At 42.4% G+C, this 18,780-nt stretch overlaps 1 protein-coding gene across 1 annotated transcript in view; it reads left to right on the forward strand.

The window, feature by feature from the left end:
• LOC122942041 (vasoactive intestinal polypeptide receptor 1-like) overlaps positions 1 to 18,780 on the forward strand; it is a 206,122-nt gene that overhangs the window by 180,320 nt on the left and 7,022 nt on the right. Inside the window, exons 11-12 of the mRNA XM_044299535.1 lie at positions 5,802 to 5,931; positions 14,356 to 14,397. Of these exons, the coding sequence (XP_044155470.1) occupies positions 5,802 to 5,931; positions 14,356 to 14,397 (172 nt within the window). The remainder of the gene's footprint in view (positions 1 to 5,801; positions 5,932 to 14,355; positions 14,398 to 18,780) is intronic.

The raw sequence follows: 18,780 nt of genomic DNA on the forward strand, positions 1-18,780 counted from the left end.
AATGACACATGAGCTCGCCAGCTGGCAGGTTGTACGATATTTCAAGCTTAGCACAGCAAGTAGTTCTGCATGTACTGTATCTACATATATTTATTAAGGCAATGAATTGCTCAAGCATCCAACCAATTATGATGCTGTTATATAGCACAACATCCCTTAAAGATGTATATCCATCCAAGGATGTTATAGCATGGGGCTAGGCCATACCATAACATCAAGATCGAGTTTCAAGGTCTCTGTTTGCAGTCATTGAATGGGAACTATCACTGCTTACATTGAGAGGATTAAAATCTGATCACACAGTTTTTACGGTTCCCAATCAATTCAGTGGTCACTGTATGTAAATGCATGTGCAGTGTGCTCCCCCTTGTGGTGGCTGTGTGGAAAGTGTACAATGTAAAATCTAAAGGCAACCCAGCAGCAAAAACCATGACAAACCCGTGTATAACTCATGTGGATTATGTCACATGTTTGTTTTAGATTATTTTGTTGCAGTAATTATGCCCCGTGGAAACATATCCCTATTTTGTGGAATTAGGTAGGAGATTTGGATCTGTCTGACTCCATGATCAGAGAAATGACAACCCCTGGGAACATATCCTTAATGTGTGAAATTAAGAAGGAGATTTGGATCTTTTTCTGACCCTGTGATTAGCTGCGTAATAAAACCGGCTGCCTATGTTATGAATGGATCTCTAAAATGGCCAAGACGTATTCGTCACTAAAACCATTGTAAGTCAATGGGTGACGTTTTCTTTTGTGTTCGAGAAAACGGATCCGGCACCAGTGACTTCCCTCTTGATCAGGATCCCATGACGCTGCTTGCAGTGGTTTTGTGTTCCCAATGCAACGGAACGGAATGCATTTTGGAGCATTCCGTTCTGTTCAGTTTTGTCCCCATTGAAAATGAATGAGGACAAAACTGAAGCGTTTTCCTCTGGTTTTGAGATCCTCTGACAGGTCTCAATACCGGAAAGAAAAATGCAGGTGTAAAAGTAGCCTAATTCTGCTGCAGCACCACCACATTGCACAGGTCCAACTGTAATCAGAGATCTGTTCATATACAGTAATAGACATACTACCATCTCCAGGGGAGGGATGTTGTTGGACCCACCTCTGTTAACATATTGTGGGAATTTATGTATACCATTTACGACAATTTTCTCATGTGAAAAAGTAACACATTTTGGCACAAGCTCCACTTGCGCAAAAATTTGTTTTTCGGGAGGTCTTGCACCACGCTTTCTACTTAAAAAAACGCAACTAGGCACATTTATTATAATTCGCACCAGAAAACTGGCATAAATGACGACTGAGATCTACGACAGATCTACGCCATTTATAGGTCCTGTGGCACAGACTGACTTCTAAAAAGAGCTGAACCTGGACATATCCCCTTTTTCACCCAGGCAGCCCCTCTGATATGAGCATCATGTTATTTCATTATCTGAGGCTCTCCTTTGTCCTGTGCTGTATTGCACAGGAGAATGGCTTTTTTGTTTATATATTTACACTGCTAGGCAGAGGCTTCCACCCAGCAAGGTGCTGCTTTACAGGCTAGGGCAGGGCTAAAGCCCACCCATTAGTGCCGGTAACTTCACCAGGTTCACTGCCATGCTGCCTAGCTTTACCCATGGAGAGCTCCTGTACATCACCCGATTGCCCAAAAAAGCCCTTCCCTGCACAATTCAGGGGGGCTGTCTGGGTGAAAACTCTTTTAAGAGGCGTGCATCTCATTGTGGCGTATCTGAAGCCAGCAGAGCAGAGACTAAGACCAACATCTAAAATGTTGGTCTTAAATTTTTCCCCCCTTAAGGCTACTTTCACACTAGAGTTCGTCGGTCCGCTCGTGAGCTCCGTTTGAAGGGGCTCACGAGTGGACCCCAACGCTTCCGTCCAGCCCTGATGAAGTCTGAATGGATGCGGATCCGCTCAGACTGCATCAGTCTGGCGGCGTTCAGCCTCCGCTCCGCTCGCCTCCGCACGGACAGGCGGACAGCTGAACGCTGCTTGCAGCGTTCGGGTGTCCGCCTAGCCGTGCGGAGGCGTGCGGATCCGTCCAGACTTACAATGTAAGTCAATGGGGACGGATGCCACAATATGGCTCAATCTTCAGGCGGATCCGTCCCCCATTGACTTTACATTGAAAGTCTGGACGGATCCGTCCGAGGCTATTTTCACACTTAGTTTTTATATGCTAAAATAATGCAGACGGATCCGTTCTGAACGGAGCCTCCGTCTGCATTATTATGATCGGATCCGTTCAGAACGGATCCGATCGAACGCTAGTGTGAAAGTAGCCTAACTCAGTAACAGGGTATTTGAAAACAGAGGAGCACCCCAAAAAATTTTTGGGCCCCAGCCATTGTTATAAGCCCCTCCTATATATAGTAAGCCACTCCGAACAGACACTGTACAGCTGAAATTATATTGTTGAGGATGAAGAGTCTCACCCTCATCCTACATAGACACACTGTACTTAATTGTTAGGCCCCCTCCATAAAGCTTCTGTACTCACTCTTCTTCTTCCCTCCCTGTGACTGGAATCACCACCCAGTTCTGTATGTCTGTGAAGGTTCTCTTTATCCAGGTCATGGTATATCTGTAAAGAATAAATCAAGGCAACTGGACTGTAGATTTCTTGAAAACGTTTCACTCGTTCTTCCAACGAGCTTTCTCAATTCTGAGTGATTGTACAAAAAAATAAATATGTAACTGAATCCACATCTGGTAATTAGACCCAGCATTGGTCAAAGGTGTTGATTCCATTATCCTAATTGGAGTCAGTAGGTGATAAAGACTTCCCAGAAAAAGGTGTCAAGACAGTCTGCCACGTATAATGCTGTCTTGACACCTTTTTGTGCCAGTAAAAAATGCCCCCTTAGTGCCATGAGATGCCATAGTGCCCCCCATAGAGCCCCTTTAGAGCCACCAGATGCCCCCATAGTGCCCCCATAATGTGCCAGCAAATAATGCCCCTATAGTGCCACCAGATGCCCCATAGTGCCGCTCTCCCCTATAGTGCCTCCCAAAATCACCCCTTAGTGCCACCAGATGCCATAGTGGCCCCGTAATGTGTCAGTAAAAAAAATTCCCTTTAAAACCACCAGATGTCCCCATAGTGCTCCTCTCCCCCATAGTCCCGCTCCATAATGTGCCAGTAAGAAATGTCCCCATAGTGCTCCTCTCCCCCATAGTGCCCCCCCATAATGTGCCAGTAAGAAATGCCCCCCATAGTGCCCCCCCAAATGGGCCAGTAAGAAATGCTTCTTTAGAGTCACCAGGTGCCCCCTATAATGTGCCAGTAAAAGAAATGCCCCTAGATGCCCCCATGGTTCTTCTTTGTTATATTGTGCAATCTATAAAAAACCAAAAAACACTAATACCTCCATGCGGCTGTCAGCAATGCGATGCTGGCCTCTTCCGGCCTGTGTCCCGCTCTGTATGCTGCCTAACTCAGGCTGCACAATGATAATGACGTCATCAGGCCGCCTGAGCCGGCCTCTGATAGGAACAGGGAAGGGAGACGCCTCTCCCTGCCCCTCCGCAGCACAGCCATCTGTATCGCCGTACTGTGGGCGGCGATACAGACGAATATGGAGGTGATTGGCGGTGCGGCCCTGACAAAAATAAATAAATTACTACTTATTGGGGGGTCAAGACCCGTTGGACCCCCCCTGTCGGTGCGCCTACTTTCACACTTGCGACAGAGTAATCCGGCAAGCAGTTCCGTCGCCAGAACTGCCTGCCGGATCAGGGAATCTGCATGCAAACTGACAGTATTTGTAGACGATCCGGATGCGGATCAGTCTCACAAATGCATTGCAATAACGGATACATCTCTCCGTTTGTCATACGGAAAAACAGATTAATTTCTATTATTTTTCACATTTTTACCTGTACTAGGCATTCCAGTACTAATAAATTTCAATGTAAATTAATGCCGGATCCGGCATTCCGGCAACTAATCCGGAACTTTGGATGGAGAGAATACCGCAGCATGCTGCGGTATTTCCTCCGTCCAAAATGCCATTCAGTGACTGAACTAAAGACATCCTGATGTATCCTGAACGGATTGCTCTCCATTCAGAATGCACGGGGATAAAACTGATCAGTTCTTTTCCGGTATAGAGCCCCTAGGACGCAACTCAGTGCCGAAAAAGAAAAACTCTAGTGTGAAAGTACCCTAAGACTCCTTTCAGACGAGCGAGTTCCACACTCCGAACTCGCAGCGTGAGTATGCAGCAGCTCCAGTCCTGACAGGGTCGCATAGCATTATATTGATTTATAATGCAATATAACCCTTACAGTTCTGGGATGTATTGAATAACACTGACAGAATGCAGTCAGTGTTATCCAATACATTCCAGAACTCTAAGGGTTACATAGCATCATAAATCAATATAATGCTATGCGACAGAAACACCGGCAGTCTGCTGGATAGCCTTGCTGTAAATGTGAATTTATACCTTAAGAATTCCGTTTTTCTGTTCAAAACAGAAAAATGAAATTTTGCTGTGGCAGATCCTCTGCGGAAAACAACGCACGTGATGAGTTCCTAAGGCCCACCAGTAAAATTTGTTCTTGGGGCCCACTGTGCAGTCACAGACAGATATTGTCTGCTCTCACACAATGGCGGGCAGCAGCAACACGCTACAAGATGACTGATTATGGGGGACCCTGCTCAGACTGTTGAAAGAAGATACTGGCTAAGGTCGGGTTCACATCTGCATTGTGAACTCCGGCACTGTAATCCTGTCACTGTATCTGGCGTACATGTCGGCTTTCAGCTGGACAATAAATGCTACATGCAGCATTTTTTGTCCGGCCGAAAGTCTGCACATATGCCGGAAGGCAGCCGGATTACCGCCTGATCCCATTACAGTGAATGGGGATCTGGCGGTGCACGGTGGTATCTGGCTATGCCTAACCTGCCTCTGCCTCTGCTGGTCAGTGTGTTACATAATTTACCCAGTTTTTATATCAACATAGATTGGTTAAGAGACTGTTCACGGCCTATCTCTATGTAATGCAGTCAGTCTACTGGGCCATGTGACACTTGTACAGGGGGGTGGGGGACTAGGGGCCCACCCTGCCCAGGGGCCCTCCACCCTGCTCCCCTGTGGGCCAGTCTGAGCCTGGTTCTTTCAGGTGACGTCATGGTGTCTGGCATTAGACAAGAAACGAGAACAGAATGATAAACTATTTTTCTTCCTGCAAATTTGAGAGATTCTCAGTAGCTCCGACACTGAGGTGAACCTGCACTCACATTGTTATGTTCCTAGACCAGGGATCAGCATCCTCCGGCACTCCAGCTGTTCTGAAAATACAACTCCCAGAATCCTCCTTTCACTTCTATAAGAGTCACAAGTACAGCCGAGTAAGTGTGCATGCTGGGAGTTGTAGTTTCACAGCAGCTGGAGTGCTGAAGGTTGCTGATCCCTGTCCTAGACTGATACACTGAATCAGCAATCCCATATTCATAGGGGGCCATTCACACGGTACGGACTGTGGACCCATTCATTTTCAAGGACCCATTCCGCATTTCCGGATCCGCACTTCCGGATCCGCAATTCCGTTCCCCCAAAAAATAGAACATGTCCTATTCTTTTCCGCGGACAAGAAAAGGCATTTTCTATTGTAGTGCCGGCGATGTGTGGTCCGCGCAAATGCAGAACACACTTTGCTGGTGTCTGTGTTTTGCAGATCCCCAAAACATTTACTTACGTAAATGTGAATGGACCCTAATGATGATGATGATAACATACTACAATTTTTATTCTGTTTTTCCTCTTTCACAGGAGACTGGCTAAATCTACCCTTCTCCTGATCCCTCTCTTTGGAATTCATTATGTCATTTTTGCCTTGTTTCCTGAGCACATTGGTGTCTGGGCCAGATTATATTTTGAGCTTGTTCTTGGTTCAAATCAGGTGAATCATTATTTTTGTACCATTATTTGTAATTGTGTTGATGTAGCATGGTGAGTATAGCACATATATTTAATAACTTATTGTCTGTGGATTTACTAACTACAAACCGGATTCCAAAAAAGTTGGGACACTAAACAAATTGTGAATAAAAACTGAATGCAATGATGTGGAGATGGCAAATGTCAATATTTTATTTGTAATAGAACGTAGATGACAGATCAAACGTTTAATCCGACTAAATGTATCATTTTAAAGGAAAAATACGTTGATTCAAATTTTCACGGTGTCAACAAATCCCCACAAAGTTGGGACAAGTAGCAATAAGAGGCTGGAAAAAGTAAATTTGAGCATAACGAAGAGCTGGAAGACCAATTAACACTAATTAGGTCAATTGGCAACATGATTGGGTATAAAAAGAGCTTCTCAGAGTGGCAGTGTCTCTCAGAAGCCAAGATGGGTAGAGGATCACCAATTCCCACAATGTTGCGCAGAAAGATAGTGGAGCAATATCAGAAAGGTGTTACCCAGTGAAAAATTGCAAAGACTTTGCATCTATCATCATCAACTGTGCATAACATCATCCGAAGATTCAGAGAATCTGGAACAATCTCTGTGCGTAAGGGTCAAGGCCGTAAAACCATACTGGATGCCCGTGATCTCCGGGCCCTTAAACGACACTGCACCACAAACAGGAATGCTACTGTAAAGGAAATCACAGAATGGGCTCAGGAATACTTCCAGAAACAATTGTCAGTGAACACAATCCACCGTGCCATCCGCCGTTGCCAGCTGAAACTCTACAGTGCAAAGAAGAAGCCATTTCTAAGCAAGATCCACAAGCTCAGGCGTTTTCACTGGGCCAGGGATCATTTAAAATGGAGTGTGGCAAAATGGAAGACTGTTCTGTGGTCAGACGAGTCACGATTCGAAGTTCTTTTTGGAAATCTGGGACCCCATGTCATCCGGACCAAAGAGGACAAGGACAACCCAAGTTGTTATCAACGCTCAGTTCAGAAGCCTGCATCTCTAATGGTATGGGGTTGCATGAGTGCGTGTGGCATGGGCAGCTTGCATGTCTGGAAAGGCACCATCAATGCAGAAAAATATATTCAGGTTCTAGAACAACATATGCTCCCATCCAGACGTCATCTCTTTCAGGGAAGACCCTGCATTTTTTAACAAGATAATGCCAGACCACATTCTGCATCAATCACAACATCATGGCTGCGTAGGAGAAGGATCCGGGTACTGAAATGGCCAGTTTGCAATCCAGATCTTTCACCTATAGAGAACATTTGGCGCATCATAAAGAGGAAGGTGCAACAAAGAAGGCCCAAGACGATTGAACAGTTAGAGGCCTGTATTAGACAAGAATGGGAGAGCATTCCTATTTCTAAACTTGAGAAACTGGTCTCCTCGGTCCCCAGACATCTGTTGAAGGGGAGATGCCACAAGAAGAAGGGGAGATGCCACACAGTGGTGAAAATGGCCTTGTCCCAACTTTTTGGGGATTTGTTGACACCATGAAATTCTGATTCAACATATTTTTCCCTTAAAATGGTACATTTTCTCAGTTTAAACTTTTGTTCCGTGATTTATGGTCTATTCTGAATAAAATATTAGAAGTTGGCACCTCCACATCATTGCATTCAGTTTTTATTCACGATTTGTATAGTGTCCCAACTTTTTGGGAATCCGGTTTGTATTTGGGGTCTTCATTCATCATCAGTAGTTGTTTTTGAACTTTTCCTTAAAGTGTACCTAAACTTTTGAAGAAGTTTCTTGAAAACTATTGTAAATGGCATAAAATTAATGTTTGTAATATACTTTATTTGTTCATTTTTGACTTACAAAATAGGCACACTAAGCTATTCAATAAAAATGTATTTGTATTTGAAGTGTCACCTGGTGGTTGTACTTTTCCTTATTTCTCCACCCACCACACTGAGAGAGTCGCACGTGCTCAGTTCAAACGTTCAGCTGTCACCAGCCACGTCTCCTGTGACAGTTGTAGAAGCTGTGGCAGTTACAGGGACAGAACCATAGCAGAAAGGACACATCCCCTGAGCTGTGCTAGGGAGATAGCTTCAGCAGAAAGGACATGTCCCCTGAGCTGTGATAGGGAGATAGCTTCAGCAGAAAGGACATGTCCCCCTGAGCTGCCAGCCTAAAATAATTCTAGCAGAACAGTTGGACCAATGAATGTGGAGATATCTCTGGATCCATGTGAGGTACATGGCTGGTTCTAGCTTTGTTAGAAAGATATTGCCATGGACTATATGAGGTCTGATTTTAATTTTTTACATCAATCATGGTACAACCCCTTTAAATGGATATTATTTCAATCAGGCTCAAACTTGATGGCAGAATTATGTTAATATACAGTGGGATGCGAAAGTTTGGGCAACCTTGTTAATCTTCATGATTTTCCTGTATAAATCGTTGGTTGTTACGATAAAAAATGTCAGTTAAATATATCATATAGGAGACACACACAGTGATATTTGAGAAGTGAAATGAAGTTTTTTGGATTTACAGAAAGTGTGCTATAATTGTTTAAACAAAATTAGGCAGGTGCATAAATTTGGGCACCACAAAAAAGAAATAAAATCAATATTTAGTAGATCCTCCTTTTGCAGAAATTACAGCCTCTAAACGCTTCTTGTAGGTTTCAATGAGAGTCTGGATTATGGTTGAAGGTATTTTGGACCATTCCTCTATACAAAACATCTTTAGGTCATTCAGGTTTGATGGCTTCCGAGCATGGACAGCTCTCTTTAAGTCACACCGCAGATTTCAATTATATTCAGGTCTGGGGACTGAGATTCCAGAACGTTGTACTTGTTCCTCTGCATAAATGCCTTAGTGGATTTTGAGCAGTGTTTAGGGTCGTTGTCTTGTTGAAAGATCCAGCCCGGGGCAGCTTCAGCTTTGTCACTGATTCCTGGACATTGGTCTCCAGAATCTGCTGATACTGAGTGGAATCCATGCGTCCCTCAACTTTGACAAGATTCCCAGTCCCTGCACTGGCCACACAGCCCCACAGCATGACGGAACCACCACCATATTTTACTCTAGGTAGCAGGTGTTTTTTTTGGAATGCTGTGTTCTTTTTCCTCTATGCATAACACCCCTTGTTATGGCCGAATAACTCAATTTTAGTTTCATCAGTCCACAGCACCTTATTCCAAAATGAAGCTGGCTTGTCCAAATGTGCTTTCGCCCACCTCAAGCAGCACTTTTTGTGCTGTGGGCGGAGAAAAGTCTTCCTCTGCATCATTCTCGCATACAGCATCTCCTTGTGTAAAGTGCGCCGAATGGTTGAACGATGCACAGTGACTCCATCTGCAGCAAGATGATGTTGTAGGTCTTTGATGCTGGTCTGTGGGTTGACTCTGACTGTCTCACCATTTGTCGCTTCTGTCTATCCGAGATTTTTCTTGGTCTGCCACTTCGAGCCTTAACTTGAACTGAGCCTGTGGTCTTCCATTTCCTCAATATGTTCCTAACTGTGGAAACAGACAGCTGAAATCTCTGAGACAGCTTTCTGTATCCTTCCCCTAAACCATGATGGTGAACAATCTTTGTCTTCAGGTCATTTGAGAGTTGTTTTGAGACCCCCATGTTGCTACTCTTCAGAGAAAATTAAAAGAGGAGGGAAACTTACAATTGACCCCCTAAAATACTCTTTCTCATAATTGGATTCACCTGTGTATGTAGGTCAGGGGTCACTGAGCTTACCAAGCCAATTTGGGTTACAATAATTAGTTCTAAAGGTTTTGGAATCAATAAAATGACAACAGTGCCCAAATTTATGCACCTGCCTAATTTTGTTTAAACAATTATAGCACACTTTCTGTAAATCCAATAAACTTAATTTCACTTCTCAAATATCACTGTGTGTGTTTCCTATATGATATATTTAACTGACATTTTTTTATCATAGCAACCAACGATTTATACAGGAAAATCATGACGATTAACAAGGTTGCCCAAACTTTCGCATCCCACTGTAAGTAGTTTTGTACAATTTTAAGAAATGTAGTCTACATTAACCTTTAGCAAAGATAGTTGTGGTTGATTATTGATCTGCAATGAATTGTGTAGTCTCAATTTATTTTAAAGGTTATTCCAGTTTTAATTTGTATTTTTTTCTACAGAAGAGAAAAATATATACAATTTTCTAAGTCTTTAACCCGTTAAGGGTTGGTCCAACCTTTTAGAAGTGACATCTTGTACTCAGGATAGGCAATCACTATCTAATCAGCGTGATCTCAACACCCCACACCCCCACCAATGAAATGTTTTGCAGTAGCTTTGGCGCCTGAACTTAGCGCTGGAACTACACAGTGCCATCTGTCATGCAGTGGATGGAGCTCGTTACTGCAGTTCTACTCCCATCGAAGAGAATTGGAATAGCGCTGCAGTAACCATTTACAAATGATAGACCATCACTTGTAAAGAGTTGGACTACCCCTTTAAAGGGAAGGTGTCACCAGTCACTCTATCAAACTGTTTGCACAGCCACATAGCTGTGGTCTGCGTCTGAGTCTGCTTATATAGCACCTACCAGTAGCCATTTGGCTCCAGGAGAAGTATATAGTAGGCTCAGCATGCATGTTGGTACTTGCATCCCTGGATCCGATGAAAGCTGTAATGGCACCGGACGGGGTTAAAAGCAGAGTGTGCTTGGCGTGCATGCTGTACCTACACACTCTGGACTTTGTGTGGCTGTCATGGCCCATAACAGGTAGGAACTAGTGTTAGGGACCACTCATGAAGGCGACCTTGACGTGGTGAGTGGCTTATTACGCTTTGGCCAAAATGTACACCAATGCCTTATTCAACATCCAGCATAAAGGCAGGGCAGAGTGCTGGTTGCAGAGTGCGATTGCATTTGTGTTTTTACGTTTGTATCTGTATTTTGCCATAGCAATCTGCACCTGCATAGGGTTGTGTGGGCTAAATCCCCCATATTTTTTCTTTGTAGTATATATTGGAGGTGTGGCGATCTCCATGCAGTCATGCACACCTGACCAGTTAGTATGTCCTGGAGGCTGGTTTTAAAGTCAGTATAAAACTGAGTCTGCTTATATAGCACCTACCAGTAGCCATTTGGCTCCAGGAGAAGTATATAGTGGGCTCAGCATGCATGTTGGTACTTGCATCCCTGGATCCGATGAAAGCTGTAATGGCACCGGACGGGGTTAAAAGCAGAGTGTGCTTGGCGTGCATGCTGTACCTACACTCCCTGGACTTTGTGTGGCTGTCATGGCCCATAACAGGTAGGAACTAGTGTTAGGGACCACTCATGAAGGCGACCTTGACGTGGTGAGTGGCTTATTACGCTTTGGCCAAAATGTACACCAATGCCTTATTCAACATCCAGCATAAAGGCAGGGCAGAGTGCTGGTTGCAGAGTGCGATTGCATTTGTGTTTTTACGTTTGTATCTGTATTTCGCCATAGCAATCTGCACCTGCATAGGGTTGTGCGGGCTGAATCCCCCATATTTTTCTTTGTAGTATATATTGGAGGTGTGGCGATCTCCATGCAGTCATGCACACCTGACCAGTTAGTATGTCCTGGAGGCTGGTTTTAAAGTCAGTATAAAACTGAGTCTGCTTATATAGCACCTACCAGTAGCCATTTGGCTCCAGGAGAAGTATATAGTGGGCTCAGCATGCATGTTGGTACTTGCATCCCTGGATCCGATGAAAGCTGTAATGGCACCGGACGGGGTTAAAAGCAGAGTGTGCTTGGCGTGCATGCTGTACCTACACTCCCTGGACTTTGTGTGGCTGTCATGGCCCATAACAGGTAGGAACTAGTGTTAGGGACCACTCATGAAGGCAACCTTGACGTGGTGAGTGGCTTATTACGCTTTGGCCAAAATGTACACCAATGCCTTATTCAACATCCAGCATAAAGGCAGGGCAGAGTGCTGGTTGCAGAGTGCGATTACATGTGTGTTTTTACGTTTATAGCTGTGGTCCACCTGATTAAAACACTGTGTTTCTCTTTTTGATCTGAGGCTCTGTTCCCAAGTTATGATACTTTTTGTTAACATCCAAATTAAGCCTTTGGTGCAATGAGGCTGTCACAATTGCTCTTGTTGCACCTATGCTCAATTAATTTCTGTGGCCAGCCCCCCTGGCTTTGTTGATTGAGCTTTGGTGCAAAAAGAGCAATGGTGATGCCCTCATTGCACCAAATGCCTAGTTTGCATATTAAGAAAAAGTATTGTAACTCGGGAACGGAGCCTCAGATTAAAAAAACAAAAAACAGCCTTTTTATGTGTCTAGGCAAGCAGTTTGATAGGAAGGTCGCTGGTGACTGATTCTCAGGTCCTATAATGATTTTTTTAATCTGCCCAGAGTACCCCAAAATTCTATATTATTGCCCTAAGTTTTTCTTGTCTGCTCTTTCCTTTCTCAACATCACTGCTTCCAGACTGGAACCTTCTGCTTTTATTTGCTTCCTGTTGGGCTTTCTAACCAAATCCAGCATGCTTTTCTCTGTCATTTTTTATAGGGCTTGCCCCGCATAACTAACGTAAACATACCACGGCAATTTCTTCATACTAGGTCACGCCTCTAACTCCGCCCAGGGCATAACTATACACATCCAGTCCCCTTAATGGTATAGAACATAGTAATTATTCCCCCTTTGTGCCAGCACATAGCAGTAATGCCCACACTGGTCCCCCTTCATTGTAGTAATGCCCACATATGCCCCTCTACAGTAGTTATGTCCACATTGTGCCCCTCACAGTAGTTATGCCCATACATGTGCCTGTCACAGTAGTAATGCCCACATTGTGCCCCTTCAAAGTAGCTATTCCTATATGTGCCCCCTTCACAGTAGTAATGCTCACATGTCCCCCCTTCACAGTAGCCATGCCCAGATGTGCCCCCTCCACAGTAGTTATGCTCAGATGTGCACCCTTGATAGCAGTTATGCCGAGATGTGCCCCAATAACAGTTGCTATGCCTTGTTGTGCTCCCTTTACAGTAGCTATACCCACACTATGTCCATCTCAGTAGTAACGCCCAGATATGCCCCCTTCACAGTACTTTTGCCCAGATATGTGGCCCCTCACAGTAGTTATGATCAGATGTGCCTCCTTCATTGTAACTCTGCCCAGATGTGTCCCCTTTACAGTAGTTATGCACAGTTGTGCCCCCTTCATAGTAGCTCTGCCCAGATGTGTCCCCATCACAGTGGTTATGCCCAGATATGTGTCCCCTTATATTAGTTATGCCCAGATATGTGCCCCCTTCACAAGAAGTAAAAAAAACAAAAAACGTAAATATTTACCTAGTTCCTCAGATGATCTGCGCTCCCCCTGCGGTCACACATCATGCTTGCTGTGTAGGAGGAGCACAGGCTGATTCCAGGATGGCACCGTTCCTGCTATACAGTTCAGCAGCGCGATGTCTGACCGCATAATGCCCCTACCGGGGAGCAGCTCAGCTGATTGGTGAAGCAGGGCGCAGGCGGCTCCCTGCTTAACCATTACAATCAGATGATAGCGGGACATATCTCAGCTGTTCCTGAATAGTGATGAGCTGCAGGTGTTATATTTGAATTCTCGATATTTCACAAATATTTTGTAGAATATTCGTCATATATTTGTGAATTCGAGATTATTTTATTTAATGCAAAAAATCAGCAATGTAAAAATCGCATAATGCAAATTCGTAACGCAAAATACAGGCGTGGGTCACTTTGGCTCAATTTTTCAAGCTGGTATAAGTTTCCTGAGGCTGGAGAAAATGGTTGGCATGGCAGAATATTAGAATAGCTTTTTATGCAGAGTCAAGTGCTCCAATATATTCACAATTGCGGTAATCATCAGTGATTAGAATATTTTATCGCACTACATGCAACTTCACATTTTAGCAGGTCTGACTACAGATTACTGATTGGTGCACTAAGTATTGTTGTGAACTTGACATTGCTTCCTTCTCATTGGCCCACAAGCAAGAAGCAGAGAGGAATCATGTGTTCAGATGGAAAAAAATGCTGAATATTCAATATAACGAATATCTAGCACTATATTCTAAATATTCGCGAATTCTCGAAGTGGTGATATTTGCGATAAAAATTCGCTATTCGAATGTTCGTGCTCAACATGATTCTTGGACCGTGCGATAGCCAGTAAAATTCGGAGCTATCCCTCCGTATCCGGGACTGTTTGGAATGGGAACAATGTGGCAAGTGGAACAGACCCTGGGAAAAACATAATTTATTGATAATAGATCCAGATAAATTATCTGCTGCCTTTGTGAGGTCAAGAAGTTATATTTATGTTCCCCAGTGGGGCACATTGGGCTTCAGCTGGACAGCTGGGTTGAACTTGGCGGCCATGTGTCTATTTTATTTTTTATCTGCGTAACTATGTTGTTCTATCTATCCTCAGGGCTTCATTGTGGCCTTATTGTACTGCTTTCTCAATGGAGAGGTAAGAACCGGCATTGCTAAATACATCATTCATTTTAATTGTGTAATTACATTTTTCGATGTTCAAAATAATAGCAGTGTGTTTAAAAAAGTGAATAGCTGTTATTTCCATACACATAGATTTTTATTTTTTATTTAATTTTTAGACTGGCTTAGATCAGTGTAAAATAATAAAATTACCATTTTCCCACCGCTTCTGTTCTGATGATAACCAGGTCCCACTCCAGTCTCTCATTCCTGATTCCACTCGACACGCAGGAAATCACCTCTCAGCCAAATGGCCGGACAATACCCTGAAAAATGCCATAAAATAGTTTGTTTTGCACCCTTAAAAACACATTTATAGGTTTAAATTTGGAGAATCTTAAAGGGTTGTCTCATAAACAGGAGTTTGCATTTTTTTACCCCTTCACGACCGCAATCTGTCTATATACGTGATAGCTGCACATACCCCGTGCAGCTACCATGTGTATAGACGTCATGGCAGTTCTTTAATCCAAGTGCTGCAAAGCGCTTGGATTAAAGCTTCTGCCCCTGCCCTGCTGCTGTCACGGACAGCATACAGTCTAGTTATGCCGGCAAGGGACCAATCAGAGTGGTCCCTTGCCGGCAATCGATCCGATTGGTTAGTCTGTGTAGCCTAACCAATCGGATCGCGGCAGTGTTAAAATGCTGGTTTCAGGCTCTGATCTGCGCTCTGCAGATCAGAGCCTGTAATGTGTCCTGAAGCCCCCTGATCTGTGCCCCCTTCCTGTGCGCCCGCTGGTTGCCACGGCAACCGTACGCTTTGCAAAGGCTTCCGGTGTTGCCACCTACAGGAAATCTGGTAGTATTATACTTTGCAATGCGAGAGCATTGCAAAGTATAGTACAACCATCAGCCCCACTGGATCTTCAAGATCCAAGAGGGAACTGATTAAAAAAAAAGTAAAAATAATAAAAGTAAAAATAAATAAATAAATAAAAATGTAAATGAAAAAAATAAATTGCCTTTTCCTATAAAATTTTTTAAAAAACAAAACAAAAACCACACATATTAGGTATCACAGCGTCCGTAACGACCATCTCTATAAATACATCACATGATCAAGCCCATCCAATAAACACCATAAAAAATAAAAACTGTGTAAAAAAAAAAGCCATTTTTGTCACCTTACACCAAGCGATCAAAAAGGCGTATACACCCTAAAAAATAATAAAAAAGCTATGGCTCTCAGACTATGGAGACACTAAAACATAATTTCTTTGGTTTTAGAAATGCTATTATTGTGTAAAACTTAAATAAGAAAAAGTATACATATTGGGTATTGCTACATCCGTAACGATCTGCTCTATAAAACTGTCACATGACCTAACTCCTCAGTTGAACGTTGTAAAAAAAAAAAAAAAAACTGCCAATTTTTTGGTCACCTTGCCCCATAAAGTGTAATAATGAATGATCAAAAAATCATATGTACCCAAAAATGGTGCCAATAAAAACTTCAACTCTTTCTGCAAAAAACTAGCCCCTGCACAAGACAATCGATAGAAAAATAAAAAACATATGGCGTTCAGAAAATAGACACACAAAAACATAATTTATTTTTCAAAAATGCCTTATTATGTAAAACTGAAACAAACAAACAAAAAAGTAGACATATTTGATATCACTGCGTCCGTAACAACCTGCTCTATAAAAATAGCACATGATCTACCATGTCGGATGAATCTTGTAAAAAATTAAAGATGACAAAACGGTGCCAAAACAGCAATTTTTTTGTTACCTTGCCTCACAAAAAAGCTAATATAGAGCAATTAAAAATCATATGTACCCCAAAATAGTACCAATAAAACTGACACCTTATCCCCTTTTTGGGAGTTTCTACTGTAGGGGTGCATCAGGGGGGCTTTAAATGGGACATGGCATCTAAAACCAGTCCATGTGGAGTTCTTTTCCTTCTGCGCCCTGCCGTGTGCCCTTACATCAGTTTACGACCACATGTGGGGTGTTTCGGTAAACCGCAGAATCAGGGTAATAACTATAGAGTTTTGTTTGGCTGTTAACCCTCAATGTGTTAAAAAAAAAAATCATAAAATGGCAAATCTGCCCAAAAAGTTAAATTTTGAAATTTCATCTCCATTTTCCTTTAATTCTTGTGGAACACCTAAAGGGTTAACAAAGTTTGTAAAATCAGTTTTGAGTAACTTGAGGGGTGTAGTTTCTACAATGGGGTCATTAATGGGTGGTATTCCCTATGTAAGCCCCACAAAGTGACTTCAGACCTGAACTGGTCCTTAAAAAGTGGGTTTCAGAAATTGTATTAAAAATTCTAAGAAGCCTTGTAACGTCCTAAAAAAATTAAATTACATTTTCAAAATGATGCCAACATAAAGTATACATATGGGGAATGTTAAGTAATAAATATTTTATGAGGTATCACTTTGTGTTTTAGAAGCAGAGAAATTGAAATTTAGAAAATTGCAAATTTTTCTAAATTTTGGGTAAATTTGGGATTTTTTCATAAATAAAAGTGAAATATATTGACTCAAATGTATGACTGCCATGAAGTACAATGTGTCACGAGAAAACAATCTCAGAATGGCTTGGATAAGTAAAAGCGTTCCAAAGCTATTACCACATAAAGTAACGCATGACAGATTTGTAAATTTTGACCTGGACACTGGGGCATCAATGACCTTTGGTCATGAAATGGTTAAAGAGGAGCTGAACTGAAGATCAATTGTTGCCAGGAGGAGCCATGTCTGGTCATACATTTTTTTTACTGCGGCCACTGCAGGTGAAACATGGTATTACATGGTGACCATTCAAATGAATTGTCCAGCATGTAATACAGGTGCTAATTTTTTGAGATAGGAATTTTGGTTTTTCATGAGCTGTATGCCAAAATCATCAATATTAAAACAATAAGAGGCTTGAACTACTTCAGTTGGTGTGTAATGAATTTAAAATATATGAAAGTCTAATGTTTATCAGTACATTACAGAAAATAATGAACTTTATCAAAATATGCTAATTTTTTTAGAAGGACCTGTACATGCATGGGCCAAGTCAGCCAGGTTTGGAGCAGCTATTAACATCAATAACCTCAATAACTTCCATATGCTATTAACAACAACTAAAGACCTTGCTGTGGTTCGGTAAAGGTTGTATTTTTGGAAACTTCATATGGGCCTTCACAACCTTTTACAACCTTGTGGATCAGTCAATAGTTGCAGATGTCAGTAGTAAAATATCCATAGTAAAGTCTGGCAGTCTGACAATTCTAACATTCTCATTAGGGATGAGTGAATCGACTTCAGATGAAACATCCGAAGTCGATTCACATTAAACTTTGTTCTAATACAGTACGGAGCAGGAGCTCCGTACAGTATTAGAGTGTATTGGCTCAGATGAGTTATTAGACTTTGCATAATAACTTCATAAATTAATTTGTACTGTAAAAAAACATTTCCCAAACTTGGGTTCAGTTCCAAGCAATAACTTTGACTCATCGGAGCCAATAAATTCTAATACTGTACGGAGTTCCTTAGAACTAAGTTTTATGCAAATCAAATCAATTCGCTCATCCCTATTCTCATCATGAGCCGTTGTACCTAGTTATATCATGTGCCCCCAGTTCTGGGTTAGGTTGAGCTGCTCGGATTTTCCTACTAATGACTTTTCCTTCAACTAACTCATATACAGAGTAGCTGAAGTAAACTTTGTTTGAAGTTCTTAGGCTACTGGTTCCTCCACCCAACAGGCAGTAACTTTGCATTCCACTATTTTATGAAAGTAAACTGTATAAAATCTACATGCATTCATGAAATTCTGTCATTTATTGCATGGTTGAATGGCTCTTGCTGACATCATTGGGTAATTATACAACATACAGGTTAGCTGTAGTTACTGAACATTTGGACAATAGCTGTCATGTCAATGCATTTGGCATTGCTACACTCCTGGACATTGCACGATGTCACATGCAGACATACAGTCAGGTCCATAAACATTGGGACATCGACACAATTCTAAATTTTTGGGCTCTATACACCACCACAATAGATTTGAAATGAAACAAACTAGATGTGCTTTAACTGCAGACTGTCAGCTTTAATTTGAGGGTATTTACATCCAAGTCAGGTGAACGGTGTAGGAATTACAACAGTTTGCATATGTGCCTCCCACTTGTTAAGGGACCAAACGTAATGGGACAAAATAATAATCATAAATCAAACTTTCACTTTTTAATACTTGGTTGCAAATCCTTTGCAGTCAATTACAGCCTGAAGTCTGGAACGCATAGACATCACCAGACGCTGGGTTTCATTCCTGGTGATGCTCTGCCAGGCCTCTACTGCAACTGTCTTCAGTTCCTGCTTGTTCTTGGGGCATTTCCCCTTAG

This window comes from Bufo gargarizans, chromosome 6 (genome assembly GCF_014858855.1).
Source record: "Bufo gargarizans isolate SCDJY-AF-19 chromosome 6, ASM1485885v1, whole genome shotgun sequence".
Lineage (NCBI taxonomy): Eukaryota > Metazoa > Chordata > Amphibia > Anura > Bufonidae > Bufo > Bufo gargarizans.